A 17018-nucleotide genomic window follows, 5' to 3' on the forward strand; every position below is an offset into this window, starting at 1 on the left:
TCCCACTCACATCCACAATCCTTACTAGATGTTCCATCTCCAACAGACCCACCCAATTACCTATAAATCCCGTAACACCCAATCACCTTCCTCCATTATTTCTCCAATGTATAATAAAAATCAAAGCAGTCAGGCAAAGGAAGTTTGTGGACTGAGTTTTTCACCCTGGAGTACAGCCTGATTATGACACTGAGCAGGTTGGCTAAGGAATTCCTAAACTCTGATTTTAAAATATATCACTTCATAAAAGTAGAAGAGTTATCTTAGGGGCCCAGAGGGCATTGTTCTGGAGAAGAAGTATAGTATCATAGCCAATAAGTTTTTTAAAAATATGAACAAAAAGAGATCAGATCTGAATAGCGGCGATTATTTTTCTCTTTCTTTTTCTTTCCTCTTTTTTTTTTTTTTTTTATTTTTGGCCCGGGCTGGGCTTGAACCCGCCACCTCCGGCATATGGGACCGGCGCCCTACCCGTTGAGCCACAGGCGCCGCCCAATTTCCTGCATAGATGCTATTGTTTTATTCAGTGCTCTTTAGTGTGTTACACTAAACAATTTTGGTAGATAATTAAAGTATGGTTAAAAAAATAACAATGGGAGAAGATTGTCTTTATACAATATAATGAGTTGAACACAGAGCACTGACAGGCTATGGCAGCTAAATTAGGTCCTTAAAAATAGAGTCAAGAGTCAGTGGTGGACAAAATCACAAGGGATGATGGGAATATTTCTTTCTTTGTTTGTTTTTTGAGACAGAGTTTCACTTTGTCACCCTCGGTAGAGTACTATGGCATCATAGCTCACAGCAACTTCAAATTCTTGGGCTTAAGCGATTCTCTTGTCTAAGCCTCCCAAGTAGCTGGGACTACAGGCACCTGCCACAAGGCCCAGCTTTTTTTTTTTTTTTTTGGTTGTAGTTGTCATTGTTGTTTGGCAGGTCTGGGCTGGGTTCAAACCTACCAGCTCGGGTGTATGAGGTTGGCACCCTAGCCGCTGAGCTATAGGCACCAAGCCAGGATGATGGGAATATTTCATATGGTTGTACACGTACTCACCAGTTTTGCGTCCTTAATATCCATGGACATGATATAAAATTATACCTCAATTAAAACATATCATTACTGGATTATGGAGTAAAGACTTCTTGAGGAATGAAAAGTAGAAATTAGTATTTTCTGGGAGAATAAGCAAGATAAACGTGAGATAACCAATTTCTTCCAGTCTTTCTCTAAGATAATCTCAGTGCGGAATGCCTAACTGCTGTGATCTCAGCCCAGAAAGGAGAATGGCGCTAGGTATGTGCAGATAGAACTGTCAGAAAATGCTAGAATCTGAGGACAGTGCTACTCTAGGCCGTCCTAAGTGGACCAGGTTTCCACTTCCCAGCTGGACTTGAATTCTCACATCTCCTGATTCAAACCACTACTCTTAGAATAAGATGGGACAGGGGCTTGCAGGCTTTAGTTAAGAGATTAGCTTTTCAGGGCTGGGGATTGAGTTCACGAGGCTTCAATAGCAGCCAAAGATTTTCTGCTCATTTATCATGAAGCCCCTTACAGTTTAATAATATTTATGAGAATACTGACTCAAGACCAGAGATATGAATTCCAGTCTCAGACAAAGTAGCAAGAGCTTTGTATAAACAAACGTTATTCACAGTGTGTCCTGCTGACGGGTGTCACAGGTTCTGATTAGATAGAAGGCCTGCACCAGAAGAGAAATTAACATCACTAAGGCCACGGTTTAGCTCAGCCCACATTTTCGTCATAGCTAGTGTGACTTTTTCCATGAAGAGTGTTTAATCTAAGTCTCTTATAAATTCTTACAGGTTGTGGACTAATGAATACTTTGCGGATTGGCTATCAAATAACACTGCTATTGTTTGGTGACACTTTAAGGAAACAGAAAACAGCAGAACTTTCATTCACAAATGATTTTCTGTGTCACTCGGTATTGCTGGGTATGGCCAGTAGCAGGGAAAAAGTGAAGGGTATCTGTCTTTCCCTTAAGGCGTCTATCAAAGTAACGTATCATTGCAATTGTGCTTACTGATCTTACAGATTGGTATAATACCAAAATCATGGTCCCACGTTTGGGGGCAATCCTGATAAAATTGCTAACATCCTCTTTTGGGAATGGCAGCCTTACTCTAGGGTATTGGGCCTTTGACTAGCCTTCTTCCTAAGAAACAAGGGCACAGGTGAAGCTGACTCTAGGGTGTACCTCTTTTGGTCCACAATCTTTTTCTCCTTTTTTTTTCCCTTCTAGCAAAATCATCGCCAGTCAATATGGCCTTTCCTCTTCCTATCTGCTAGCTTGTCACGTGGATGCAACCTCTAAAACAGAGCACACTTTCACTAACTGTTACTAAATGACTGTGGTTGATAGCATTTTGAATAAGCCTATTTGTTATTATCGGGTTCAAGTCCTTAGCTAAATAAAGTCATAAGGCCAACCAACAAACAAAAAATCATCATCAACCAGAAGTCAGACTGATAACATCAGGGCTCCCTTTGCCAAGCCAAGGTTCAGCTTTCTAGTATCTCTGGGAAAGTGACAATCTGATAACAAGAGGAACAGACTGGGCTGAGAGTCTAAATGCTAGACAATGTTTACGAGCCTCCAACAATGATTCCAGCTCCTATTAAGACAGAGAGAAGTCTATGAAAACCTGGAAAGGTCAAGAAAGCAGGGCAGATGGGAAGGCTGACCCTCCTCTGGACCACAGCTCTCCTTTGTCAGTCAACCCATTAGAGGGACATACCCAGATCTTACCACTGCGGGACACAGGGGGTCACTGCCTACCTGTGCCACTGGCAGTTCACGGTCATTAATGTCCCCCAGGATTAATCTACTTGCCTTGCCCGTCCCAGAAAGAACCTGCTAAAAGCCCTAAGCCTGTTTCCCAGGAAGTGCTCTCCAATCAGGTTTCCCCAGTCTAAACTGTACACTGATTTTTTCCCCCCTCTACACAGGGCTTTATGAAATTTCATCTTGTTGGTTTCCAACCATTGCTCCAGGTTCACATGCTCTCTTGCCAACATGCTCCTTCTTTTTTTAAAATCCATATTAAACATTTCATTTTATTTTTATTAAATCATAACCGTCTACATTTAAGGGGTACACTGTGATGATTGGATACGCAATATGGAACGCTTCAATCAAACCGATTAACATAACCATCATTATAAATAGTTGTGTTAATCCTCTCTCCTTCCTAACTCACTTCCTTTTCTGTCCTGCCCCCTTTGTCTCTCTTTCAGTCACCAAACTTGTTAACAATCCATTCTCCAGAAATCTGATCGCCCTATCATCAATTCTCCCAGATTAACTAATGATATGTCAAATAGAAGCAGGTTTATGACAAAGCCCAACCTGGAACTAGACACCTCATCATCTCTGGGTAACCACGACCACCCCTTAACCGCCCTGTTGGTAATCCATTATTCTTCAGCCCAACCCTTCATAGCAGTGTTTCTAAAATGCATAATCATGAGCCTTTGGCTCAGTGGGCAGAGTGCTGGTCCCATATACTGAGGGTGGCGGGTTCGAACCCGGCCCTGGCCAAACTGCAACAAAAAATAGCCGGGTGTTGTAGTGGTGCCTGTAGTCCTAGCTACTGGGGAGGTTGAAGTCAGAGAATCACCTAAGCCCAGGAGTTGGACGTTGCTGTGAGCTGTGACGCCACAGTACTCTACTGAGGGTGATAGAATGAGACTCTGTCTCAAAAAAAAAAAAAAAAATGCATAATCAATCATCTTTGCTTTCAAATTCTCCAGGCACTTCCCGCTGTGCACATAGAAAAGGCCAAGCTCCCGGCTGCATCACCTGAAGCACCTTGTGAATGACGCCACCTGGCTCTGTTTCCTCCCACCTTGCCCCTTCCAGCTCTCTCTATATGGACACCTGTGCCTTCTTGCCCAGAGAAGACCCTCCCTCCATGTCTAGCAAACCCACCACCTCCTTAAGGAGTTGGTTCAACTGTGACCACGTCTCCAAGAAGGAAGAACTAATATCCTGTCTTCGGTACCCCATGATACCCAACCTTGGCCTCAAGAACCATATTTACCTCCCTTGCGTTGTGGTTATTTCCCATACTTTCTTTTCGTAAAGATGATATGTCCATCCAAGAACACATTGCATGGCACACAGAAGGCTCAACAGAACTTTCTTAAAAATTTAGCTAAGTTACCTGAGAGCTGAAATTAATCCATGCGGTCTAGAGAGATGCTTAATGAGTTTGAATCATCCTAGACTACAAGTTTTCATTTTCTTTCTGAGGACAAGGCTTTAAAGCCTTGGAAATCCACATTATGGAAATTCACAAGTCTGGATGTTTCTATACGTTATGTTTCTATATGTATGCCTCTACAACATGTGATCTTTCTTAAAATCTCTAACCTTCAGAGGGCAAAACCAGCAAACTCTCCTTTCTATGATGATGAAAAACAGCACTGTCATAAGTAAAGAGTGGAGTGGAGTGCAGGGAGCTCCGATGGACTCCGAGAACTTGGAATGATGGATGAATGATGACGATGGTCTCTGTTCTGTCGAAGTACCTATATGGTCTCCATCAAGTTACTTTTTAAATGTTTCATTTTTCCCGTGTATAAAATAGATGTTTAGGCTGGGTGCAGTGGCTCACGCCTGTAATCCCAGCACTCTGAGAGGCAGAGGTGGGTGGATTGCTTGAGCTCAGGAGTTTGAGACCAGCCTGAGCAAGAGTGAGACCCTGTCTCTACTAAAAATAGAAAAATTAGCTGAGTGTCAGGGTGGGCACCTGTAGTCCCAGCTACTCGGGAGGCTGAGGCAGGAGGATCATTTGAACCCAAGGGCTTGAGGTTGCTGTGAGCTATGATAACATAGCACTCTACTTAGGGTGACAGAGTAAGCCTTTATCTTAAAAAAAAAAAAAAAAAGATGTTTAAACGAAATAATCTCCAAGATTACTTCTGGTTCTATGAGCCTAAAATTATTTATGTCCATGTTATTTTTTATCATTGTAGAAAGGAGAGTTTGTTGCTTTTGTCTTTTGAAGGTTAGAAATTTTAGGAAAAAAGATTGGGGGGCATTATAGAAACAGTTGATATGGATTTACAAAAGGTACTTAAAAAGCCTTGTCCTCAGAAACAAATAGAGAATTTATTTTTAAGGGGTCTCGGGATGAGCCAGCTCCCCAGGAGTAGGGGTTGGGGAACTAGCTCCTCCATTGGGTATGGACTATAGGGTTACCCAGGAACCAGAACAAGGAGATGGTGATTTCACATGTGTCAGAACATGAAGTATCAGAATGGCAACTAGCTGGTACAGATTTATATTACCAGGAAATAATAACTCCCCCTAAGTTTCCATAAAGGCCAGGAATTGCTCTTGGGTTGTATCCCTAAGAACATAATAGTATAAAATGACATGCTTTAATTCCCTGTAACTGCCAAGAGTCAAGACTAGATAGACAGTGTTTCCTGCTATCAAAGTGAAGTTAAATCCAGCAGAGTAAAATTAGTTTCACCATGTGGGTGTCCGGCTCTAATTATATAACAGCTTCTAATTATAAAACACTAAGAATGGCTATTAACTTCTTCATCGCATTAAAATTAAAAGTTAATTTGCTAAAAGTTGCTTGTATGGAGAAACTGTGAAGGACTGTTCTGCACATACGCACAGGTGCCAAACATGCAAGGGCGTGTGGTCACGGGCAAAATTCTGCATTTAAAATCTTGCACATGTTTGAAGGTTTTGCTAGAGCACACGATAGCTAGGATTTGGGGTGATATATTTATATTTAACCTAATGAACAGGAATTGCCACCTATCAGGGACAGCAGAATAAAATGCAAAAATGAGAATAAATTCACTGTCTATAACAGCTCAAAGCTGCTAGAGTGAGGCGGGGAGCACAGATGACTGGGGGTTCAGGGGCTGAAAGGTGAAAATGAATCTCTTTCGGTCATAGAGGAGGCCATGAGGAGGTCGCAGCGGTCTCTTCTTTATAGAGTGGCTCCTGAGATATTGTTTCCCATGCCCTGTCTGTCCCCTGCAGCATCTGTCACAGAACCTGCCTGCCAGTGGAGACAGGAGCTGGGACAGGCTGCACAGGGGCCAGCACGACGCTGTCCTGGAGACATCTCTATTTGTGCATGGACACTACAGCTGTGAGAGCTTGAGGCACTGGAGACAGTTTTGGGACTCAAACCTCTCCTTAGGGAATGAGCAAATGCTACCGAAATGACTCCAGGCGCCTCGCAGAAGCCCCTGTCCTCCGTTCAGTGTGCCAACGTGCTGCGGAAAGCGTTATTCCCCAGGGTGCCCTGGTCTGTCTTCCTGAGCTATCCGTGGCTCTCTGATGTCTGCGGGCAGCCCTGCCCAAACCATCATCCACCCAGGGCAACGTACCCCTGGGTCCAATTTTAGCCTCCAGCTCTGCATGAAATCTCTATAATCACTCATGTTCTGGCCACTAACAACACAATTTGCTACATGGTGCCAGATCACAGTACAGTAATGAAAAGTGATTAACAAGGGTTCTCCAGGGTGGAGCGCCGCTAGAACATCAGGTGTAAGTTCTGGTTCATTCTCCTCTCTGCTGGTCACACAGTCCACTGAGAACAGACAGTGAGGGCTGATCCTCAGGAAACCCAGAGGTGGGACTTGAGGTGGTGAGTTTCTCCACTCATAGAAATAACAAATACGAGTATTTCCTTTTTAAAAAAATAGATGCCCAAAGTAGCAAGTTCAACAAGAGTTTTGGATTCAGGATTTCTAATATCAGCAGGAGTTCAGATTTTTTAAAATTTGAATAATCTATAGGACCCAAATCCTTTTGAATTTTATTCTAAGGGAATTAGAAAATTCCCTGAATGTCCGAATTAAAAAAGAAGGGTTCATATCAGTAACACCATCTCCCCAGGAAAACGACTTCTGAAATTCCAAGTTTACAAAGTTCAAAAGGATTGGACAGGTGGGGGTTGGCGGGGTTGGGGGGTGGGGTATCTTCTCTTCTTTCTTTTTGGCTACTGCTTTTATTCTACGATTTCTTTAGAATAGTATGTTCATCTGAATTCTTGGTCAACTAGCAGGATTTCTGAGCTAAAGACCGTGTAGAACAGCGGTTTTCAACTGGTGTGGCATGAGAGGATCTTAGGTGTGCCACGTACATTTTCTAAAAACGCTAATTCAATTATTTTCAAAAGAAGATCAAAGCACAGTATGTGTATTTCTTTTCTTTTGTAGAGACAGAGTCTCCCTGTACCGCCCTCGGGTAGAGTGCCGTGGCGTCACACGGCTCACAGCAACCTCTAACTCTTGGGCTTACGCGATTCTCTTGCCTCAGCCTCCCAAACAGCTGGGACTACAGGCGCCCGCCACAACACCCGGCTATTTTTTTGTTGCAGTTTGGCCAGGGCTGAGTTTGAACCTGCCACCCTCGGCATATGGGGCCGGCGCCCTACTCACTGAGCCACAGGTGCCGCCCATGTATTTCTTATTTTTTTAATCTTTTTTTTTGATCAACATATTTTAAGTATGCCGCGGGAAGTTTAACTATAAGTTCAAGTGTGTTATGAGATAAAAAAGGTTGAAAAACACTGCCCTGTAATATCAATTGATGAATGGATCAATTAATGAAAAATATCTTCCTTTTCATGGAAACCGAATACTAAATAATTCCAAAACAGATTAGCTCCTTAGGTAAATATTATCCTAAAAATTGTTATTTAGGTTATAATGCTTAAAAATAGTATAGTACAGTGAAATACAAGAACTTTTGATTATTCCGTACCTGGTGTGAGTGAACGTGAGTACATTAGCAGCTCTGAGATAGAAATTTGACTCATATATGAATTTATTTTTATTTTTTTGAGACAGAGTCTCACTATGTCACCCTCGGTGGAGTGCTGTGACTTCACAGCTCACAGCAACTTCAAACTCTTGGGCTTAAGTGATTCTCTTGCCTCAGCCTCCCAAGTAGCTGGGACTACAGGCACCCACCACAAACACCCTGCTATTTTTTGTTGCAGTTGTCATTGTTGTTTAGCTGGCCTGGGCTGGGTTGGAACCCACCAGCCTTGGTGTATGTGGCTGGCGCCGTAACCACTATGTATGGGTGCCAAGCCTCATATTTGAATTTTTAGGTCACTAGGACACTTTTCATGATTTATTCATGAGTGGTGTAGTCATATTTAAATAAGAAACAGCCCCTTGTTAGCCTGCACAAAATAAAATGACGAAATGGGAATGAGTTAATTCAGAGATTTAACAGCTAAAAAACTTGGCAGAGCTAGGTGACAATGGGGTAGCAGCAAGAAAAATATTCCATTTCTGTGATAGAACAAATCCACAAAAAAGCACTGCATTAAAATGATTATTTGTGGATACCTTTTCCTTACGTCTTAATCTTGAACTTTTCTGCCATGTATTTCCATATCAGATGACATTATTATTTTCACTTTCAGCTAGTTAGGTCACTGAGGAGGCTTCTTTTGTTATTGTTTTAGGTTGCAAAGCAAGTTTTTGCTTGTCTTACTTCCTCCCACATGGAAATCAGGTAACAATCACTTTCTGAAACCTGAATTTCCTGGCTCTCTATAAAGGACACCTAAGCAGAATTGCTAATCCATCTTAAATCCATTTTTACAAGCTGAATAACGATTGTCAATACAAAGGAAAGGTTAATATTTTTAAATGTCAAAATTTTCACACATTATTTTCCATCCTTCCTTATGTAAATAGATCTCAGGTATTTTTCTAATGTATATGAAATGATTTGTATTTCTTAGCCTATGAATCATAGAATTTTATATTTTGGCTTCAACAAAATACAGCCCATGTCTCTTCTGGAATTCTTTTTACAATTTCTTAATTCTTTTCAGCCTTTTCTAAATGAAAGTAAAGCACTATGAGGCTAAGGCTAGGCTTATGGAAACTTCTAGTAATATGCTTCTTCAAAGAAACCTATCTAGAAATGGCTTTGTCTCCTTATGGCCTAAATAAGTCAACAATGCTTTCACATAGCTGTTAAGACTTAGAGTTAAAAACACTTTTGAATATTAAGATTTTAACTCATACAAAACTATTATCGATCCTGTCCTTTTACATGAAATACTCAACAAAGTTTCTTTTTTTTTTTTTTTTTGAGACAGAGTCTCACTTGGTCACCCTTGGTAGGGTGCTGTTGCATCCTAGCTCACAGTAACCTCAAACTCTTAGGTTCAAGTGATCCTCTTGGCTCAGCTTCCCTAGCAGCTGGGACTACAGGCACCCATCACAACGCCCAGCTATTTTTTAGAGACAGGGTCTCCCTCTGCTTCAGGCTGGTCTTGAACCTGTGATCTTAAGCAATCCACCTACCTCTGCCTCCTAAGTACTGGGATTACAAGCATGAGCCACCGTGCCAAGCCTTCAACCAAGTTTTAATTACTATTACAACTGTTGCAACAATCTTACTGAAAATCTATAATGTGTAATCTACTGTAATAACTTAAACAGTCATTATATGGCAATCCAAAATAAGATTCATTTTTTTAAAACCAATATCATTATTTATCTCTACTATTCTTTCTAAATTGGTATCTGTTAGGTTTCTTAATCCCACACACAAAAGACAGGAAGGCTTTGACAGAGTGCAACTAAACCAAGAAGGCTGTTCTACTATGAAATGCAAATTTCTCAAATAAAAGTGCCTCATTTCAAAAATACGACACAATAGATCACAGTTCCTAAGTTTCAAGTAATCAAGTCCAACAGCTGAACAAAAAAGGCCCTCGAAATATCTTCTTGGGATCTATAATATTCCATTCTTTTAGAAGCTGATATCTCTAAGTATTTAGTCTGGATGAGGAAGTATGTGGTCACAGGCCTTTGGCTTAATAAACTCTGATAACTAACAGAACCTGCTTCTGATATATTACTGCCACAGAGAGAGACCAGGTGTTCACCCCTCTCTCCCAATGGGAAACAAATAAGAGCATTTTCCCATTTTGTCGCTATTTCTTCTTTCAGAACAAATTTGCTTGACCTTCGGTTCTCATTCTTTCTCAGTTCACCTGGGAAGCTACCCCTTGTTTGAACTGAAAAACACACTTAGGAGTCTAGAAGTTCCCCAAGCCTTTAAGCAGAATGTTTAAGTAAATTGCACTTTAAATATGGTCAACAAACCTCCCCAATCTAAACAGGGAAATAAGGTGGCGCCTGTAGCTCAGTGGGTAGGGCGCTAGCCACATGCACCGAGGCTGGTGGGTTCGAACCCGGCCCAAGCTAGCTGAACAACAATGACAACTGCAACAAAAAGTAGCCGGATGTTGTGGTGGCCACCTATAGTTTCAGCTACTTGGGAAGGTGAGGCAAGAGAATCACTTAAGCCCAAGAGTTGGAGGTTGCTGTGAACTATAATGCCATGGCACTCTACCGAGTGCCACAAAGTGAGACCCTGTCTCAATAAAGAAAAAAAAGTAAATAAAAGAAAAATCACACATCACATTTGTTATTTCCCCAATAACCCTTGATATCCACATAATGCCAAGAATACCCAGACTATAGCTCATGGCAAGGAGAAGGCTCATGTGTGTGGCCAGCGGGGGCTGTTTGCTTACCTGGGCCGGGCATCAGAAGACACCAGTGAGTCACCAGTGGAGGGGCTCCGGGATGCTGGCTGCTGCAGTGATGAGGTGTGCAGCTGCTTTGGGGACTTTGGCACATCAGTGAAAGAGTCACGGCCCGAGAATGAGAAGGTCGAACAACTTTCGTAGGTCGAAGAACTCTCGACTGTTGGGGGCAGGTCCTGGGCCTGCCGCCTGGCACTCAGCTCTTGACCTCGTCTTTGGTTTTCCACGTTCAGCAGCACCTCCTGCTCAGACATACTGTCACTCCCGTACAGGCCGTAGTCCTTGGACTCACCCACACAGGTCCTGAGCCCTACAGTCTCACTCCCAGAGTAGGGAGAACTCGACTCTCTGCTGGACTCTTCTGGTTTGTCACTTTTCCCTCCCCGTTTTTCGATAGCATCAGGATCCTTCCTGGGCTTGGAATAGCGAGACAGATATTCCGCCGAGTCGGCTTCGAGATCCAGAGCTACCCCGTATTTTTCTGCCAGTTGCCGTCTCCTTTCCGCTTTGTACCTGGCGATTCGTTCAGCTTTGGACTCCAGACTGTGGGTGTCCATGGTACTAGAACCATAGGATGAATCGCTGTGGATGCCTGAGGCTTCCCTGCAGTATTTAGATCGAATTTGCTTTTCTATGGAAGAATCAGACGTTTCTTCCTCTTCATTTGATCGGCCTGCAAGATCACATGGACAATACATACAGATTTCAAGTAAAGACACTCATTTACACACCTAAGGATGCTCTCCACGCGCTGGGGCACCCATGCTACAAAGAACCCACTTCTCAACCTGGTGTGTGTATCTGAAATGATTTACCTGGGCTTCTGAAGGAGCTTAGATCTGCAGTCACACACGTAGCTGAAGGCTGTGAACGGTCCACAGGCTCTGAGCCACGGAAGTCTTACACTAAAACTCAGCCCCCTCACTCCCCAGACCTTATCAGACCTTGCTTATTTCCCTTATCTCCTTTTTTCTTTTGTGAGTTTAATATGTCACATGTGACACCACCAGATGAGTTCACAGTTTTCTAGAAAAGACAGAAGGCAACTGAGCTGCTGTAATTTGACAAGGGATGGGTTGCGGCTTCACGCGATCTGACAGTAACCATAAAAAGATGGCCCACGTTGCTGTGCACCAGGTCTATTTATTTATTTTGAGCAGAAATGTCCTTTTCCAATTGTAGAATGTTTGATGTAGAAAATGTCTGACATGAAAATAGGAAGGGAAAAACCCAAATCACCAATAACCATAGCCCTAGTAACTTGATATCTTTATGTATTTTCCTTCTAGTCTTTTACAGAGTTATCTCTCCCCTTTTTTCCTATCAAAAATATTCAATGTGACTGAAGTTCTATAGGAAATATTTTCTTATATTTAGAAGTCTTATTTTGAAGACATCATCTTTTAAGGCTTCATAAGAGTCTATTTAATAGGCATTCCACAATTAATGTAACTCTTCCCATATTGCCGGGTATTTAGGTTGTTTCTAACTTCCAACCAGTCTGATTTTCTGATTCGTATCACAATGTACTCATAGAAGTAGAATTGCTTTATCAATGGATACATCATCTTAAGACACTTGCTAGACTGTCAAGTTAATTTTTATAAAGTCTGCCTCAATTTATACTTGTATCTGCAATATATGCTTCCTCATATATACTGACTATTCATCTAAAAAAATTGACTTTGGGGCCAGGCATGGTGGCTCACTCCTGTAATCCTAGCACTCTCCCCAGGCAGGTGGATTGCCTGAGCTCACAGGTTAGAGACCAGTCTGAGCAAGAGCAAGACCCTATCTCTAAAAGTAGCCAGGCATTCTGTCAGGTGCCTATAGTCCCAGCTACTTGAGAGTCTGAGGCAAGAGAATTGCTTGAGCCCAAGAGTTTGAGGTTGCTGTGAGCTGTGACGCCAGAGCACGCTACCCAGGGCAACTCAAGTTGTCGCCCCTCAGTAGAGTAGCATCAAGTCACAGCTCACAGCAACCTCAAAATCTTGGGCTTAAGAGATTCTCTTGCCTCAGCCTCCCAAGTAGCTGGGACTACAGGCACCCGCCACAACGCCCAGCTATTTTTTAGTTGCACTTGTCGTTGTTTAGCAGGCCCGGGCTGGATTTGAACCCGCCAGCTTCGGTGTATGTGGTCGGCACCCTACCCAATGAGCTATGGGTGCCGCCCTGTTTTATGTAAGCTTTTAGAGGAACATTAGCCCTTGTCACCTTCACGGACATTTTCAGACTTGCTGTGGTTTGATTTTGTTGTGGAGCCTATGTGTGTATAAGATTTTCTCTGAAGTATAGATGCAAATTGTCATGTAGTCAAGTCAATTGACTTGACTGTTCATTTGGTGATTTCTTTGACCATTTGTTTCTACGCATAGAAAACCCTTTTCCAATCTACGTGAATTAAATAGTCACCTATGTTTTCAATTATGTCCTTCAAATTGGTCACACAAGTAACTGAAACTGATTTCGGGGTTTAGTAGTATGAATTGAGAAGAGGAAGACGCCCACCCCATCCCCCAATGAACCCATTTTTTCAGTACTATTTTATTACAAAATTCTTCCATTTCTCACTAATACATGATGTTTAAATTATCATGTACTACAGATAGAGTGACATTTTATATACACGGAGGTCTATTTCTGGCTATCAATCTTGGTCCTCAGGTATGTATATTTTTGATTTCTCCTGCAAGTAAGCTTTACACTGTCTGAGTTCTCTAGTTTTCTGGCCACAGAAAATGACAAACCGCAGAGACAGGCAAACTGATAACATCATGACGTGGGAGCTGTAGTCCTTCCTCAGGAAGAAGCTAGAAAACACTGACTATAAAAAGCGGTAGCACAGAGCCTCAGGGGGACTGGGTGGGAAGTGCAGCCCTGCGTACCTCATCCTCTCCTGGGGTCAAGTTGAATACTGCACGCCCATAACCGTGACTCTGAGTAATCAAGGAAAAGCAAAGTTATGCTGGCTCGAGGTACTGTTTTGTATGAAATAAATATGCAACACATTTAAAAGTGCATACATTAAAGTCATTTCAACAGAGTGTTCTGTTGCATAAACACTTAGGATAAGTACCCTAATCATTCAGGGTCCAGCTTTGCCTTTAACTCTCTGCTGAGAGCAGGGGCTGCCTGTGCTTGGCACCTGGGCGTTTAGTCGAAACTTACTATGAGAACAGCCAGCTACCCATTTCATTCATTCCTTTACCAAACATTTGCTAAAGGGCTTTGACAACAGATCCTGGGCTGAGCCCGGGGGGTGTAGAAAGATAAGTTCCCACCTTTGAGGGGCCTCAGTCTATGGCAAGAAATGAAAGATCATCAGTTACCTGACAATGTGCCAAAGGTTATCATTTCTTCCTGCTATGGTACTGGAGGACCGTGTCTGTGACCTGGAGGAGCTGACATGTATTGTTGCTATTTTTTAATAAATGCATGGAATAAAATGTTTATGTGCACATAAGTCCATTTTGTGGAATACCCCACTTTCTGATGCCAGTAAATAAAAAAGGCAACGAGCGTGTAACAAGCCCAGCCGCCTGGCTGAGGACGGCCACCCAACGTGACACGCGCGCTCACCAATGTGGGGGTTGGCTGGGTCGGTGGCTCGCATGTACCGAGGCGTGTCCTCCTCCAGCAGACGGTGAGTCACCAGCCCCGTGCAGCTCTGCAAGAAGTGGGGCTGGGTGTCATTTTCAATTCCTTCTAGGCGCCTGGCAATTCTTTCTTTTCTGCACAGCACACCAAAAAAGGCACAATGAACAAAGGCAATCAGTTCAAAGGGAAAACTAAATACGGCTTTGTCAAGCCTTTCTACTCCTAATTCTGTACTACAGTTATCTTACCTTTTCATGTCTACAACTTCTTTTCTCTTTGGTTCAAAGATTTTTCTTAATTCTGCAACTAAAATAAAGAACAACAACAAAAAAGTCTACTAGTTAGTTGTCATGTACTCATTTTATTTACTCAGTGGCTGTCTACCGAACTGAAACTTCTGTTCTTGGCCCCGTGTGACCGTGATAAACAAAAGTGACACAGTTCCTGCTTTCGTGGAGAGTATTTCCTAATAGGGGATGCAAATGCTAAATGAGTCACACATGTGTGGGCATGCGTACACACATACACACACGCGCGCACACACACACAGTAGCCTTGAAGTTTGTGTGCAATTTAAAACAGACAACTATTTTATTTTTTTAGACAGAGTCTTAGTTTGTCGCCCTCGGTAGAGTGCCGTAGCATCCCGGCACACAGCAACCTCAAACTCTTGGGCTCAAGCAATCCTCTTGCCTCAGCCTCCTGAGTAGCTGGGACTACAGGTGTCCATCCTGATGCCTGGCTGCTTTTTTAGAGATGGGGTCTCACTCTTGCTCAGCCTGGTTTTGAACTCCTGAGCTCAGGCAATCACAGAGCACTAGAATTACAGGTGTGACAAACAACTATTTTAAACTGCACATGAGCTTCATGGCTGCCCTGTATAATCACATGCTTGGCTAAGAAGTATGATAATATCACAGAGGGCCGGAGAACATGTTCTGTTTTATCGGGAGGCTGACAAGTAAGATCTCTCCACTAAAGTGTTTTTAAGCAGAAATCCCAATATCTGTTCCTAAGTTTCATTGAGTTTAACAAAGTATTTTAAGCTTTTATTATGAAAAACGTTTTCTAAAAGTAGACACTAGTAGTACACACTGAAGAGCTCACAGCCACTCCTGTTTCACCCTGTCCTGTAACCTGTAAGTACCTGAAATTGCATGACAGTATCTAGTGTGGTTTACCAGGATTGGCTACAGTTTAGAATAATGCAGGCCCTAACCCTGCCCTCACAGGCTTTTGCTGGAAGGAAATGTTAACAATGTTAACGTGTTTATTTTCTTTGCTATAATTTAGGTGCGTGACGGATAAAGTCATTATCCCAATTCTTCTGGCAGCCCTGCATGACCAGAACAAATGTTTTGCTGAGATGAGGAACTTCTCACATGACGCTAACTATAGGGACATTACTAAGATGCCAGACAATTGTGTCTTTGGAGAAAGAGTCAAAATCGGTGGAGAATAAAGGTTTCCCTTCTTGCCTCCTCCTCAATGGCTTAAATTCATGAAGGCTCACAGAGTGACCCTTATTGAGGACTTAGGAAGGGCTGGGTAAGAGAGAGAGAGACAGACCCTATGGCTGGATAGCCCAGGGCGAAGAAGTTTTGAAAGGCTGAGTCACAGGAGAAACTCCAAGGAGATTCTGAATACGAGAAATTTAATTCTCAGCTGCTTCAATTGGTTTGATTCTTTAAAGGGTTCATTTTTAGTAATGAATCAAAACCACGCAGATATACACATGACTTTCATACTGCTGATGGTGTTCAGAGATCCAAGCCTTGCTTCTCTTTATTTCCTTTTAAATGACGGCCACCCTAAAACTTTAGTTGAATTGGCTTTTATTAAGGTGGTTGGCTTCAAAAAAGTCTCCTTAGCTTCAGAATAGGCCTCTCAGGTGGTCTCCCCAGGAACACGATCACTGTGAGCAGAGGTGTACTTATTCCACAATGTTAATTATGCTCCTTTTTAGAAGGCAGGGTATGGAAATAATGGTACGTGCTGCCTTGCCAGGGGAAGTTTGGCTAATGATAGCTTCCCAGTCAACAAATTAGCTCTAGTGAGATTATAGTGATAAAACTTTCACAGCCTGGTAGTATATATTTTGAAAATATCTTCAAAGATAATAAAAACCAAAGCGTTTTAATTAATTATTTAATCCCCAAAGAGGAGAACAGGGCCATGTTTTTCCTAAGATTGCCCAAGAAGCTGCGGAAACCACATTCCAAAGGCTCTGAAAGGTGTGACTTAGACCCGTACCCTGAGTAGCAGAATGACACTAACCTCCCCCCCGGAATTATTTCAGCTGGGTAAGTATAAAAAACATGAACACACAGAGTATTATGTAACTTCCACTGGAAAAAAATTAAGACAGATTTTTTTTTTACATTCTAATTAGAGACCACTGAAAATCACTTTCATTAAACTTTTAACTAATTTTTATTTCTTTCTATGGAAATTATGCAATTAAAGATATTTAAAAAGAATAATTCCAGGGCAGCACCTGTGGCTCAAAGGAGTAGGGCACTGGCCCCATATACTGGAGGTGGAGGGTTCAAACCCAGCCCCCGCCAAAAAAAAAAAAAAAAAGGAATAATTCCAGAAGTCAGAGAAAAAGCCAAGCAGCAAGGTGCTTCCTGCCATTTTTTCTTTCCTGAAGTCTAGAGGGAAGGATCAGCTAACTCCGAGAGGACCCACACCTTCAGCCTAAGACAACAGCAGACTTTTCTGACTGCCATCCCACCCTTTTCATTTCTGTAAAGGCTAAGAAATACGAGAAAGAGTGAATATAGCTGTTCATCACAGAGGCTGAGCCTCAAGCCTGGAACAGC

At 42.4% G+C, this 17018-nt stretch overlaps 1 protein-coding gene across 10 annotated transcripts in view; it reads right to left on the bottom strand.

Annotated features, from left to right (window-relative positions):
- Positions 1-17018, bottom strand: part of SVIL (supervillin) — a 267829-nt gene that overhangs the window by 81366 nt on the left and 169445 nt on the right. For all 10 annotated transcript variants that reach the window (XM_053572488.1, XM_053572489.1, XM_053572487.1 and 7 more), the window contains 3 exons: positions 14442-14499; positions 14176-14327; positions 10585-11269 (listed from right to left, as the gene is read on the bottom strand). In XM_053572488.1, coding sequence (XP_053428463.1) covers positions 10585-11269; positions 14176-14327; positions 14442-14449 — 845 coding nt within the window. In that variant the 5' untranslated portion in view covers positions 14450-14499. The remainder of the gene's footprint in view (positions 1-10584; positions 11270-14175; positions 14328-14441; positions 14500-17018) is intronic.

The sequence above is a fragment of the Nycticebus coucang genome, chromosome 20 (assembly GCF_027406575.1).
Source record: "Nycticebus coucang isolate mNycCou1 chromosome 20, mNycCou1.pri, whole genome shotgun sequence".
Taxonomy (NCBI): Eukaryota; Metazoa; Chordata; class Mammalia; order Primates; family Lorisidae; genus Nycticebus; species Nycticebus coucang.